General features: G+C 48.0%; 1 protein-coding gene and 1 long non-coding RNA gene across 2 annotated transcripts in view; both read left to right on the top strand.

Annotated features, from left to right (window-relative positions):
- Window positions 1–4,933, top strand: part of LOC134730644 (tubulin beta-8 chain-like) — a 60,355-nt gene extending 55,422 nt beyond the window's left edge. The window contains 1 exon segment of the mRNA XM_063605563.1: window positions 3–4,933. Within this exon segment, the coding sequence (XP_063461633.1) occupies window positions 3–973 (971 nt within the window). The 3' untranslated portion in view covers window positions 974–4,933.
- The window catches only part of LOC129394289 (uncharacterized), a 140,939-nt gene that overhangs the window by 93,587 nt on the left and 31,861 nt on the right, over window positions 1–15,491 (top strand). The window lies entirely within an intron of this gene.

Genomic DNA, 15,491 nt, shown 5'->3' on the forward strand with positions numbered 1-15,491 from the left:
TCAGGAGGCTGAGAGCTGTGACTGCCTGCAGGGTTTCCAGCTGACCCACTCCCTGGGTGGGGGGACTGGGTCTGGGATGGGTACCCTTCTCATCAGTAAGATCCGGGAGGAGTACCCAGACAGGATCATAAACACATTGAGCATCCTGCCCTCGCCCAAGGTGTCAGACACCGTGGTGGAGCCCTACAACGCCACCCTCTCAGTCCACCAGCTCATGGAAAACATGGATGAGACCTTCTGTATAGATAACGAAGCGCTATATGACATATGTTCCAAGGCCCTAAAACTGCCCACACCCACCTATGGTGACCTGAACCACCTGGTGTCTGCTACCATGAGTGGGGTCACCATGTGCCTGCGCTTCCCGGGCCAGCTGAATGCTGACCTGCGGAAGCTGGCCGTGAACATGGTTCCGTTTCCCCGGCTGCATTTCTTCATGCCCGGCTTTGCCCCACTGACCAGCCGGGGCAGCCAGCAGTACTGGGCCTTGACTGTGGCTGAGCTCACCCAGCAGATGTTTGATGCTAAGAACATGATGGCTGCCTGTGACCCCCATCACGGCCACTACCTAACGGCGGCTGCCATTTTCAGGGGTCGCATGCCCATGAGGGAGGTGGATGAACAGATGTTCAACATTCAAGATAAGAACAGCAGCTACTTTGCTGACTGGCTCCCCAACAACGTAAAAACAGCCGTCTGTGACATCCCACCCCGGGGGCTAAAAATGTCAGCCACCTTCATTGGGAATAATACGGCCATCCAGGAACTCTTCACATGTGTCTCAGAGCAGTTTACAGCAATGTTCAGGCGCAAGGCCTTCCTCCACTGGTACACAGGCGAGGGCATGGATGAGATGGAATTCACCGAGGCCGAGAGCAACATGAACGACCTGGTGCCTGAATATCAGCAATATCAGGATGCCACGGCGGAGGAGGAGGAGGATGAGGAGTGTGCTGAGGAGGAGGTGGCCTAGAACTCTCCTTTTCTAGGTAAAGGGGGGAAGCAGTGTGGATTCTTTCCTGTGTTCTGACAGCCATGTGTCACTATGCGCTTGTTCATTTGTGTCTTCACATCTCCTGCTGCATTTTAAAGCATTTGTATAGTATGCGGTTTTGCCTAATAAAGTGTTCTCACAGCATCTGGTTTCACCTCCATCTTCCATGGGCCCTCTGGCTACTGCTGCCAGATGCACACAGTTGTCCTGCAAGGCGGAAGCTGTCTGGGCTTATCACATGCCCAGGAACAAGCATTCCAGTGGCTCCAGGAGGGCTCAGCATGGGCTGTGGACATGGCAGGCAGGCTTCACGCAAACTTGGGGATGCCCTGGGCCTTGGGCAGCGACGTGGTGGAAAACCTGTTCCTGAAGAAAAGCCTTGGCTTATCCCATGTACCAAACTTCTAGGGGACCAGCTGGCCATGTTTTGGAACTTTGTCCACCAGGGTTGCTGACCCCTTTTAATGTCCCCAAAGTCCCATCTTGGAGTAGGAATGTGGTCAGACAGCTGGCTCTGAACCAGCAATGAAGGGTGTGCAAGTTGGACCCCAGCCACTCCATCACCACGATGGCCTGGGTGTGATTGTGTGGCCTCATTCTCTTAATGAGGTGGGCATGGGATATCTGGCAGGGACTAGGCAGGAATCGAGCCCAGTGTTTGCTAACATGCACTGAACCCTATGTAGAAGGGGATTAGGTCCTGGGGGCTGCAGATGTGGTTGCTGGGCCTGTGACATGCACTGAACCCTATGTAGAACCCTATGCAGCCCCTTGAAACTTCCCAGGATGGCTGGTTTTTGGGGTTTATCACCTTATTTTTCTCCCTCTGGTTTTAGCCACTGTAGGCCAGTTTGTTCACAGTTTGTTCACCAACTTTGGCTCATTTCATTACCTTATCAGAGGTGGGAATTCTGAGGTCCCTAAGCCAGAGGCTTTCAGGGATGTGGCTCCCTCTGCCGCCCTGGCAGGGAGGGCGCAGGGGTCCCAGGTGGAGCCTCTGACCTAGAGCCTTTGGCTCTAGAGCCTGGAGCCTTACCGCAAGGCTGCCTGTGGGTTTGGCGTCGGGAAACAACCCAGCCTGGAGCCCAGGCTGCTGGTTATCTGGAGACAGCCTCCCCGTAAGATTTCTCTGAGACAAGAAACAATTATGCAAATTATCCTAATTCTGTTTGAAAGAATAGAGAGATTGATTGCAGAGACAAACCATTTAGGCAGGCAATGTAGAAGGTGTTTCCACGGCTAATCTGCCTTCAAAGGAGAGGGATTTTGTTTGTAAACTTCAGACCCAGAAAATTGATTGTTCTGTCAACTTTAGATAATTATCTGTCCTCCCTGAGGCCCTAAGCTTAGCAGAAATGTTCTTTCTCTGAATCAGTACTCAGCTTTGGATCTCTGTTGGGTTCCCTGTGGAGTGCTAAATCAGAGATTCCCCCAAAGCAGTGGATCAGGAGCCTTCCTCCAGCCACAGTGCCCATCCTGCCTGCAGAAGAATGGACAGAGGGATGGGAGGGCTGCAGAGCTGGCACTGTGTCCCTGGAGGGGCTGGTGGGGACTCACTGTTCGGGGGACAGGGGAGGCAGAGTCCACACTCAACTGCTGCGTGGAGATGGGCATGAAGGGCAGGCAGGTCTGGCCTTGGCCTTGCGGTTTGTTTCCATTAAAGACCTTCAAGACCAGAAGGGACCAATAGGGCCGGACTATGCAGGGAGAGAAGAGGTTCTAGGGAACTGAGTTCCGAAGTCTTCGTCTTCTCACTGTGCAATGGGGTTCACCTATAAAGCAGGCTGCTTGTCCTCGGGAGAGCTCATTGTGGAGAAACATCACTGGACAGAGCCCCTCCTTATCTGCATCAGACTCCTCTGGTCTCCCCGGTTGCCTTTTTCTCTGCCCCTAAGGGCACCTGTCCCTGGAGAGGCTCTCAGGACAGTATCCTGGACACCCCCTGCCTGGACACCCCTTGCCTGGCACCCTTCCTCTCCACAATGTCGTCAGAGAGCTCCACCTGCCCTTCTAGCCCCCTGGTCCAGCACTGCTGGTCATGAGGTTTGGGCCCTGTGACCTGCCCAGATCCAAGCTGTGGGGAAAGTTTGCTGAGACCAGTTTGGGGAACAGAGGGGCCTTGTTGTACCATTTGTTCTGGGCACAGGGGACCTCCTGCATCGTCTATCTCCTCCATGAGATGCTAGTTTCAGGGATTCCTTGGGGACACTGGAGAGCAGGGCTGGCTCAGGCAGGGGCCTGACCATAGTCCAGACAGTGCAGACCCTACCTGAGGTGCCACACGGGCCCTCATCAGTCTTCTCTTCACACAATGGAGTCACTCCTGTGCCTCCCCTGTCTGCACTCCATTGAGCCGGGAAAGGCCTGCAGTAGCCAATGCCCACATTTGAGTTTCAAATGTGAATATACCCAGGGATTGCAATTTACCAAAAGATGAAGGAAAAGGCCTCTCCCAGTACTTGGTCAACATTATTCTGTGGTATTTTTCAGATGAAATTAGCATTTAAGCCAGTATACTTTTAGTAAAGCAGATTATGCTCCATAATGTGGGTGGGTCTCATCCAATCAGTTGAAGGCCTTAAAGGAAGAAATACTGACCTCCCAGGGGAAGAGGGAATTCTGCCCCTGGACTCAAGCCACTCTTCCTTGGATTCTAGCCTCTGTAATTACACGAGACAATTCTGGACATCTCCTCCTCTCTTTTCTGTTTCTCTGGAAAACCCTGACTAATGCAATTCTTGTTAAGCTGCTTTTAAGAAGTGTGAAGAAAATATTAAAAAGAATTAACTAAGAATTTTGAGTGGACGATCTAATTATTTCACACTGGCTGAGATCTCCCTGATGTTGACATTGCAATGACACTGTGCACTTCTTGGGGTAAGAAAAAGTGCAGTCTCAGTATCCCTCCCACTAAATAGGAAGGCAAATTGCCATTTCCCGAAAAGTCCAGAATAGTAAGTAGGTTGACGAGTAACTCTTGAAGTTACATAAGACAAATCAGTTGCAACAGAGGATCATAAACCCCTCGTGTACGGAAGGAAAACAAGTTTGTCAATGTGCAAACTGTAAGTCTAAGTTCCTACTTCTGTAAAAAGTAGAGTTTCCTCTTCAAAGACTTTCCTTCCCATCTCATTAGAAATAAATAGTAACTTCTCTTAGAAGCAAAATTTATTCAAAGACCTGTGCTAACATTCTTAAATATCTGCTAGCCCTAATAAAGAAATCAATGTACTTTATGTTCTTAGCTACCACAATTTAGCCTAAATATTTGCCCTGGCATGCTTATACTAGTCCAAGCAAGCTTTAGGTCATTGCCTGTTCCTCTTCTTTATTCGAAGGTGTTTTTACTTTTTTCAGCATTCCACAAGTTACTTCCTCCTTCCTTTGTTCTCCTCTGCCTTTTCCTCTCTAAAAAAGTTCTAAGTTGCTAGCCAATCGGAACAAATACAGAATGTGAGGTCCCGTTCCAGCCGCTGGAAACTGGACACAGCAGTAGGGTGGATGCGTCAGGTTATAAATGACCCTGTCTCCTTTGCTCAGTATACTCTTGTGGCAAAACTGCTGGTGAGTGTACCCTTTCTGCAGAAATTAAAAAAAAAATAAAAATGGCCTTGCTGAGGAAATTAAATTTACATTCAAGTGCTATTTCTTTACCGCACTGGGAACAAGCATGTCAAACAATTTCAACCCTGCTGGACCTCATCAAGTGAGGGCCGGGATGGAAAAGCGGCCGTGCCGAGGTGCCCCGGAAGCAGCCTCCGGAGTGTGCGTCAGAGTTTCTGGCCATTTCAGCTAAGACTTTTCTTCTGACAGACTAGAAGTGAAAAAAAGAATTATTTACTTTGTTGGGAAATGTGACAAAAGGTTAAAATTCTACTAGTTCATAAAATATTTGAAGCTAACTTTGTTTTTATAAATAAAATTGTATTTACAATTTAAGTTTTAGTTCTCATCCTTGCTGTTATAAAAGTTATTCTAAGTTATGTCAGTCTTTGAGGGTAAATGTAGAGTATTTAAAATAGCCTATATTTGGAAAACTGAACAGTGTTTGTTGTCATGATTTTACTTTGTTCTTGACCACATTGGTCCCAGAGAAAGTCAAGGTCTTCACCCACGGATTCAAGATTCTTGTGGCAGCTGCTGAATTCTTTTCCAACAATGCTTGGGCCTCATCAGCGTCATGTTTGTGCACTACCCCAGCCCCAACCACAGACATGGGCAGGAGGAACAGAGCTCTACTGTGTAGCGTCACTGCCAGTAAGAGTCTGGCTCTCCCATGAAGCATTACTCTTCCTCTGCATGTATCTTAGAATTTCAAAAGCCATTTGGCCTCCATTTCTTTAGATTGTGGATAAGATCCATAAACTTGTACTGGGGTCACTGTTCCTCCAGCCTCTTTAGCACGTATCTGCAGTCTCATTTCCAGGCTGTTTCCTCTATGGGCCACTGCCTGCAGAATTCCCAGATGAATCCATTGCCCATTCCCTGTAGCCACATCTCCAAATCCACAGCCGTTCTCAGCAGCTGCCTGTACACTCACATCCCAGAGGTCAAGTTGCCACAGCTGGTGTGTGTTTCCAGCCACTAGGCAACCCCAGGTCTTCATCTGAGCACCCAGGGCCAGAAGTCTCACCCTGTCCCCCATACCATCCCTTCCCAGCCAGCCACAGTTTCCTTCCTTCTGTTGCTCACACAGTGCTCTCAGCCCCAGATGCCCTTCCTGACATTTCCTCCCAAGGAAACCCAAGTCCTCCGTCAGGGTCCACCCAAATGTCCACACTCTCTGGTAGCCTGCCCAGCCCCAGAGGCTCCCTTGAGCTCCCTTCCCCCATTAGAGCCTACAGAGGCAGTGCTGCCCAGCAGACATCTCGGCTGGGAGTCAAACAGAGCAAGGCTATTTTGGTCCCTCTCTCCACTCTATGTGACCCTGAAATGTGCCCTGGCCTTAGGAAACATTCAGCTACATCAGAGAACGTGAGTATGCATGTGGTTTGTATAACACAGGCAAGACATGGTTTTTAGATACGTTCAGAATAGATAGTTACAGAGAACAGGTATGTTACATGTGGGAAGGAAGAGACACAAGGGCCAAGAGATACTTAATATGCATGAGGCTCCTGGGCACTAAATGTTCAATTCACAATGTGCCTTTATACAAGAGACACCTAAACATGCAGAACCATGGGGCCTTCGTTCACCACCATTCCTGGTGCCCATTCTGGTCGCATGCGTCCTCTGCCCAAGAAACACGTAGAACCCATGGCAGTGCGACAGCTGCTTCTTGGCAACTCCACCATGATCAGGCACACTTGTCCCATGTCTGTCCCATTGAGCTGGTGTGTGTCATAAGCCCTTCAGCTGTGAGCACTCTTGCCCAGACCTCAGCTCTGGTCCTCGTGGTCACACCTGAGGGGGTGAGGTTGACTAGCAGAGAAAGAAGAGAACCGATGAATGTTGACAGCACAGGAATCAGGTCATACGGCCCTCCCATCTCCTTCCCTCAGCTTCTTGCTGTGTTTTACGAATGGATTTTATAAACCTGTGATTCGAGCATCCTCAGTTGCTTCTCGAGCCTTTCCGCTCCATGAACTCTGGGACAGCTTGCCTGGTACTGCAGCTGGAGGACATCACTGCATCCAGAGAGCTTCCCACATGACAGTCTGTGAGCAAGGGACTTCGCCTCCCTGGATGGTGGTTTTCTTTTATGTAAAAGATGTGATCGTAGTCTGTATTTCTCAAGGGTGCTGTGAGAAACACACAGAATAAGTCACGTGAAACTGTGTGGCAGGTAGCGGATGCTCAGTAAAGTGAAGCCTGCCCTTCCCGTAGCCTTTCTCTTCCTCCACTGGGTCTAGACTTCACATTGTCCCATGGTTCGAGATCCTTGGTTCATCCCGAGTCTTATCATCATACCAGAAGCTTGGAGGGAGCTCCTGGGGAAATCCAGCTTCACGGTCCCACACTGATCACTTCCCCTGGGCATGGCCTGGTAAATGCAGCTCAGATCTGCTCCCCAGTCAAGTCAAGGAAGTTGCTGCCCAGAAACCAAGTGAGGACATTTACAAGAACCGGCAGCAGCAGCAGCAGCAGAAGAAGAAGAAGAAGAAGAAGAAGAAGAAGAAGAAGAAGAAGAAGAGAAGAAGAAGAAACTGGATTTGCTTTTTCACCAGAGGATCCAGATTTCCCTGTGGCCTCGCAAACAAAAAGAAGGAAGACGGAGCAGCACAGTCATCCCTTTGTGAAAAAGGCATTCAGGTAACTGAGTGACTCAGCAAGCCTGGGTCTTGGGGAAATTACGAATACCTGGTTGAAGGGCAGTCCTCAGGCAGAGCCCCTGAGACCTGTTGAACTCTAGAGTGTGGGAGCAGAGGAGATTCAGGGCCTGCCCAGGGGCAGTGTCCACAGGGGCAGAGTGCCCCCAGGACTCGCCCTGGCTCAGTTAAGGACTCCCCTCAGGATCTGCAGAGGTGCAAGGCAGGGTGCAGCTCTGCCTGGACTGAGCTGGAAATGCAGCCGTGTGGCTGAAGTGGCCACTTCCTGCTTTCTGTAAAGCAGCCACAGGGACCTGTGAACAGGTAAGACCCTTACTCTTGATTACTGAAGAACTAGAACCCAGGCTCCCTTGACCTTCTCTCTGAAAACCCAGATGACATGAGGACCCTCTCCCAGCTGAAGGGGCAGATTCACGCTTTAGAGTGTGGGGAGTCAGCATGGGGGCACGTGAGTGTTTAGCTTAGGTGTGGGCCTCACAAAAGAGTCAAAACAAGTCAGCCAGGACTCCAGCAGCCTTCATTGTGTGAGAGATGCCAGCACTGTGGCCACAGCCTGACAGCTGCGCAGGCCACATAATGTGTGGGGCTGAGTGGAAAACGTGGGGTTTTTTTTGTTGTTGTTGTTCAAAATCATGAGCTTCCAGGGGCGGCAGCAGAACTTTAAACTACTCTGGGGCCCTTCTGAGCACAGGACTTGGTATGACTGCACAGGGATACCTGGCAGGCCAGGTGCAGGGACAGAGCGGTCTGCCCAGAGGCCAGCAGGTCCCCAGTCAGTGTCTGGCACCAGCTCCCTTCATGACCTGGGCTGGCTCAGTTCCACGGGACTCCCAAGGCTGGAGGCTTCCCCGGAACATCATCCTCAGGGATTTTCCAACAGGAGCAGCCTCTGGCTTCAGATCTGTCCTTGTTTGACTCATAAATTATCACTCAGACTGAGAAAATTAACACTCAGTGATTCCTGAAAGGGTGCCCAGTGCAATAGATAATTTTCAAAGTGAGTTCATCGGGGGATTTAATAGCCAGGCAATGTCCATTAAAACAGCGACAAACATGGGGAGAAAAGGAAAAGTTCCAACTGGAAACTCATGCTGGCTTGACAGTTGTTCTCAGGGAGCAGAACAGAAGTGGGCATTTTCATTCTGGTTACACCATCAGCGATACCTCCACGGAGCCTCTCAGCTGGTTCCTCCTGGGTCTGGGCCACAGGCCTCCCAGTATTGCCGGTCTCGGAAGACATCTGTGGGCAGGTTCTGTAGAGGGAATCTGAGGCTGTGTGGGATGAGCTGCAGGACCCCATGTGGGGAAAGGCAGGAGGCAGCACCAGCTCCTTCACCAGGACCTGAGGGTACTGTGGCTCATCGGGGGCCATCGAGGACATGGAGACCCTGCACAGTGTTTGAGGAGTCCTGCTACATCAGTTTATTCTGGTTTAGGTGGTTGAGGGGAGACTCAGTGAAGTCTTGGGGGTTCAGGGCTACACTGCCAGCCTCTGGGACAGCAGCCCCAGTGTCCCCCGACCCAGGCCTTGCTCCTCCCTGCTGATGAATGCCCACTCTGCTCCCAGATGCACACCTGTCCTGAAGACACCCGGTTCTCATGCTCTTCTCTGCAGCATCTGAATTGGGCATTCCTGGGTAAAGTAGTTTAAGTTACTTTCACTTTTATCCACCTTGTTTCCGTTATTTCAACCATGCATGTCCCTTGTGTATGTAGGATAAAGGTGTCTAAGAATAAAGGTCCATGATTTAAAGTTTTTTCCTCTTCTTTCCCTGTCCTGACCACCTGATCATAAACTTGTAGAAATAAAGTGGATCTCATGTTGTGTATCTTTCGATGCATCTAGAGAGATGGTTATATTCATATAAATAAACGGGCACATCCAGCACACTATTTCTAGTTGTCGTCTGCTAATAAGTTTACATCTAGTAAATGCCAGTGTTTCATCAAATGGCTGCATTGCACATGAGTCAATCTGTGTGACAAAGAATATGGCAGGCTTTGTACAGCCTTTGTAAAGACATTCTTCAATGCTGCCTTTTAAAATAGAAATGTTAAATCCTGTAACTAATCAACCTATGCCTTGTTAGAGGGCTGACATTTTCAATAATTCCTTTACAAAGGGTAGTGAGATGCATCAGATCCCCCAGTGGCCCCCAAGTAGGGACAGTGACAGTCAGCAGTTCTTTACGGACCTCTGCTCCATGGCAGGTTCTCCGCTGGCCCTGGCTGCGGGCGGCCGTCATCTAACAAGATGCTTCGGTCCATGGGTGGAGGACAAAGGCCTATGGGCTTGGGGAGCGAGTTCTTTCGTCTCCTACATGACCTTCATCTGCTCGCGTTTCCCACGAAGTGCATCTGGGTTGGAAGGAGATGGTGGTTTCCCACAGAAGTCTGGCCCCTAAGTGACGCCTCTGCTGCCTACATCAGAATCTCCCAGGCTTGCTCCACAATGGTCCCGTCACGTGGTGCAGACTCAGGCGCGGTCTTGTGTGTGAAGAGGCAGGCTTGGTCTTGTGTGCTCTTGATCATGCACCTAGTCACATCTGTTCTACAGTGTTGCATTCTTCTAATTTCAATGCACATCTTTGCATAGGCGTGTTCCCATTGTTCCCATGCCAATAAGTGGTGTGCAAGGTTCCAGAGTGCACCAGTATTTCTTTAGTCGGTGTCATGCTGTTGGATATTCAGGTTTTTTAACCTAGTGTAAATAACATTCACATTTCTAAAAACCAGAAGAGTGTTTGTGATTAAGATATCATCTTAGTGGATATTAAATTGCTGCATCTGATTTCATTTCTCTTTCCCAAATAAAGAGTCAGTTGTGTGAGCTAGTCTCACTCTGAAACTGCACACTCCCATCCCAGAGGTAGAAAGCGAGATCTCCTGCCTGCATTTCACGGAGCATGTGATTATGGAGGTGTCCAGTCCCAGCAAACAGACCCTACATTCTTTTCCTTCAGTGACTCAGACGCAATATGTGGACAGTCCCAGACAGTATCGCTCCCTCACGTTCATTAACCTCCAGAGATTAAACATCACCTGATACACAGAACTGTGGGCTCCCCATTTGGCTAAGCATCAGGTGCAGCCAGGTTCTTACCTAGGTGCACTTGACAAGGTGCTGCCAGATGCCACCAGCGCAGACAGTCAGCGAGCCCACCTCATGAGAGGGCACATGAGATCCCCAAATGAGAAAGAACTCTAAGGAGCCAAAATCTGCCAAGATGGGTACATTAAAGCTTGCAACTTTGCACGTGAGTGCACCCTCAGACTCAGCCAGTTTATTCTCCTTTGCAGTCCGTTCTGAAAAGTCCAGCCAGATGATGGCTAAAGAGTAGAGAATGGAAGGTGGAAGGCGGTTGCTGCTTGCAGAAGAGGCACGCTGGCAGCATTGGCAGGGAGGAAGAGACTGGAAACTGAGTAGCAGATCCGAGAAACCAAAATGTTCAGCAAATGAGGGCAGGTGGCATGGAGCTACTTCCCTGGGTCCAAGAGCCTAATTACGTTATTGTTCCATAAGTTCATGGCCTGCGGTCATCAGGGAAAATAAAACACTGACTGGGGGTCGGTCTTTTCTGTTTAGAGGAGGCTCCATGAAACCTCCCCCTCCCGGGTTCAAGCGATTCTCCTGCCTCAGCCTCCCGAGTAACTGGAACTATAGGCGCCCGCCACCACTCCCGGCTAATTTTTTATTTATTTATTTTTTTGTAGAGACGGGGTTTCACCGTGTTAGCCAGGATGGTCTCGATCTGCTGACCTCGCGATCCGCCCGCCTCGACCTCCCAAAGTGCTGGGATTACAGGCGTGAGCCACCGCGCCCGGCCTCAGCTGGTTTTTCAAAAGTCATGGCAAGTAATTGTCAGAACAGTGAACTTCGGAGATTCACCGGAGGGGCGAGGCCACAGCTCGACCGCGAGCACCTGAGCATCCTGCACCGCCTGCGACGGCCGTCAGGGGGCGCGATGCCGCCTCACAGAACCTCAAGAGGCGCCCGGGTTCCGGCACAGACGCCCTGCGGCTCCAGGGGGCGGAGCCGAGCCGCCTCCTCAGGACCTACGCAGGAGACGCCTCCATCCCTACAGGGACACCTGAGAGGACCCAGCCTCCTCCTCCTCAGGACCCACTCGGGAGACGCCGCTGGCTCTATAGGAACACCTGGGGACCGTGGCCAGGGACGACCCAGCCTCCTTCTCCTCAGCTCCTCAGGAACGACTGGGGAAGCTGTGGCTTCATGGTCCCCGAGGCTGCCCGAGGAAAGGTGAGGAAAAAGCTTTCTGTCCCGGCTCAGCGTTGAGGAGGCCGCGCTGCCTCGCGCTCCACTTTCTCAAGTTGTATTTATTTTATTTTACAAAGTGGCCCATCATTAAGTGGCTTTGTTATTCATTATTATAGCATAACTGAGTTGTTTCATTTTTTAATTTTTGACCAATTTGGGTTTGTTTGGGGTGGATCCGGGACAGAGAAGGGAGAAACCCTGAGGGCAACATGGAGAGCCCCAGGGAGACGCGCACCCCACGATTTGCTTTTATTTGCGCTCCAGTGGCTCGTTTTTCTTAGAGTGTTAAAGTACTTGAAAAATATTGAAGAGCAGATGTAGATGTGAGTTTTCACAACCGTATTTTCAGTGTAAATACTGGACTTTGTCTGTTAAAAGGATTTTAGGTAAAATAAATTTAAGCGGAGTTTATTTCAGCAAAGGAATGGTTCATGAATCACGCAGGAAGCACCAGAACGGAAATCGGCTTGGGGCTTTGAGCTCTTAGGGTGGCCCCTAAGTGAGGCTCCTCAGTGGCTCCAGCTAGGCGACCGCCTGTTGTGGGGATGGTTCCCTCAGCGTCCCTAGTCATACAGCCAACTGGCTGCTGAGCTTTTTGGCATTGACTGTGGTTGGTTTGTTAATTTTTTTAAGTCAGTTCAAATGCCTCCAAGTTCGGTTTCTGTTTGCTTAGGGAAGGCCTCAGGCTAACCCCCGCCTTATTTGCTTTAACATGTCAAAACCATAATTTATTTTTCATTTTACTTTCCTGGCATTAATAGAAGTAAATTCACATTTGTGTGTTATTCAGAAAGTCGGTTTAATTGGCAACGTATTTGTGATGGTGCATAAAATAATGTTTTTTAATCATTGGCATCTTAGATTAGATGAACTATGTTAACTCTCTTAAGCTTTGTTATTAACCCATAACAAGAGTTAAGTTTCTTTTTTTCTCCTAGGCTTTGACCATTTAAAGTACACTCAGGCATCTCGTAACGATGTTATACTTTCTGAGAAATCTATCCTTAGGTGATTTCATCTTTGTGTGAACACTGTAGAGTGTCCTTATAAAACTTAAATGGTGTAGCCCACTCCACACCTAAGTTACATAGTATAGCCTATTGCTCCCAGGCTACGAACCTGTACAGCATGTCTCTGTACTGAATGCTGCAGTCAACTATAACACCATGGTGATTGTAGATTGTGATCCCAGAATATCTGAGACAGGTCTCAGTCAATTTAGAAAGCTTATTTTGCCAAGATTAAGGACACACCCTTGACACAGCCTCAGGAGGTCCTGACGACATGTGTCCAAGGTGGCCAGGGTAGAGCTTGCTTTTGTACATTTTAGGAATAGATGAGACGTGTAAGATATACAGTCATTTGGCCCAGTAAGGCGGGACAACTGGAAGCAGGAAGTGGGGGTGCTTCCAGGTCAGAAGTAGGTTGGAGACAAAAGGTTGCATTCTTTTGAATCCTTGATCAGCCTTCCACTGAATACACAATTTAGTCTGGCTCAATGAATCTGCATTTTTACATAAATAATAGGGCAGAGGAAGCAATCAGATATGCATCTGTCTCAGGTGAGGGATGACTTTGAGTGCTGTCTGTCCTTTGTCCAAAAGGAAATTCTTCGTGGGCAAATTGTGAGTGAGGTATGTAGCTTTTTATCTTTGTAGCTATCTTAGTTAGGAATAGAATGAGGGCAGGTTTGCCTGACCGAGCTCCCAGCTTGACTTTTCCCTTGGCTTAGTGATTTGGGGGTCCTGAGATTTATTTTCCTTTCATGGTATCAAAACAGAGAAAAGGTAATGCTTTGAGCCATGAGCTTATGACAAGATGGCCAGGAAGGAATTTTTCAGCTCCATTTTTATCTCATGGGACCACCATCATATGTATGCAATGCATGAGTGTAAAATCACATTTAGTTAAGTCAGCTTACACTAAGCTATGGACCCAGATGGTCCTGGGGCCTTTTTCCACTGGGAGATCTTTAAGGACCTTTCTTAGCTTTTCTATGCTAATTGGTATATTCATAGTTGCCTTATTTCAGTGCCCATTTTGTTAATGTGTATTTTTACTAGGAAATCACCCATTTTTTCTAGGTTTCCAGTTTGATGCAATTATTTGACTTTTAATTTCTCCTCTGTTTTTAGTTTTGTACATAATTTTCCTATCTACTTTTGCACTCTTTTTTCCATCAACAATATTTTTAAAAAATACTTTTTAGCTTTTTTTGAAGAATTGTTATGTTTGACAATTTTTTATGACCTAATCATGACCGTAAATGATTTTTGATTAATTTCAGCTTAATGTCTTTTGTAGGGCACAACTGTTAAAATACAAAATTACAACAAATGTGCGTTTGCAGATCTTAATTGGCTTTTTTTTTGTGGTTCTAGAATCAGGCAGCAGTCCAGACCAAAAATGGTTCAGAATGATCTGCCACACAATATGTGCAGGTTAAATTTATAGCCAGAGAAAAAAAGTGACATACAGAAAACAGAAGTGAGGTATAGAGGTGGCTGGATTGGTTACAGACCTGGTTACAGCCCGGATTTGCCTTCTTGGAACTTGTTTTGAACAGCTGGCTGCCGGCCATTGACTGACACTCGGCTGATGTGATTGGCTGAACCGCCGCTATTTGTAACAATGATACATTCCCAAGTCAGGTTTTCAGTTTGTTTCTATAGTAAAGTAGGTTGCGATTCTTCTTCTTCTTCTTCTTCTTTTTTTTTTTTTTAGGCGGAGTCTCGCTCTGGAGTGCAGTGGCGCGATCTCAGCTCACAGCAAGCTCCGCCTCCCGGGTTCATGCCATTCTCCTGTCCCGGCCTCCTGAGTAGCTGGGACTGCAGGCTGCCGCCACCAAGTCCCGCTAATTTTTTTGTATTTTTTTTTTTAGTAGAGACTGGGTTTCACCTTGTAAGCCATGATGGTCTCGATTTCCTGACCTCATGAGCCACCCGTCTCGGCCTCCCAAAGTGCCGGGATTACAGGCGTGAGCCACGGTGCCCGGCCGCGACTCTTTACAAGGACTCATTGGGAGGCTTCTAAAGCCCAAATGTTGTTTGATGTAAGAATTCCTCCCTTTTGGTCAGCCTCTCAATTTTGAGATACTGATCAAAACTTTGGGCATTGGTGTCACTCTTTGTTATCGTTGTAAGTTGAGTTATTAGGACTTATTTGCTTTCAGTGTGGCATTTTCAACTTTTATTTGGTCTCAGTGCCCTCTGGGCAATAGCAGAACACTGTGTTGTGTAAGGCGGAAATAGAGCAATAGAAAATAACAACTGATTTGTTAATATCAGATTACTTCAAGTTACTTGTTTTGGTAAGAATTAAAGCAGAGGGGACTTCTTTATGCTGACTCAGGTAGACTGGAGTCTCTTCAGGGAAAAAGGGAGCTCTTTTGGGATCTATCTGCTTCCTTAAAGTTTCAGCTTCGTTGTGTGTCATTCAGCGTGAGTGTCTCCATTCTGGTTTTGCCTGCTCAGTGTGGCCTAATGCAGGAGTTGTGACCAAAACAATGACCTCCCGTAATTTGTTCAACAGTTCTCCCCTTTTGGTTAGGTTCCTACCTAGGTGAGGGTGTGACTAAAAACTTAGGGCTTTAGCACTATTCTCAGTAACTATCATTTTAGGTTTCCGGTCTCAACACATCATTTAAGAAGTCAGTAAAGCTTTCTTCTATTGTGACAGCATATTTAATACTGAGAAGGAAAAGAAAATGTTTATCTTGCAAATGTGAGCTTCCTCTAAATTATCAGGTCCAGAGAGGCGTGGGAATGAGGCAGCAGTCACGTCCCATTTCCCGCTTAGCTAAATAATCATATCTTGAAGCTGCTTGCTATGTAGACTAGACTGACTGTCATCAGCTATAGATTAACCTAAGAGTGTCTTTGAATATTTTTTCCAGTGGCAAATATTTGCTTCTGTTGTATCGTAGCTGAAAGAAATGCTGGGAAAC

The sequence above is a fragment of the Pan paniscus genome, chromosome 5 (genome assembly GCF_029289425.2).
Source record: "Pan paniscus chromosome 5, NHGRI_mPanPan1-v2.0_pri, whole genome shotgun sequence".
NCBI classification, from domain to species: Eukaryota; Metazoa; Chordata; class Mammalia; order Primates; family Hominidae; genus Pan; species Pan paniscus.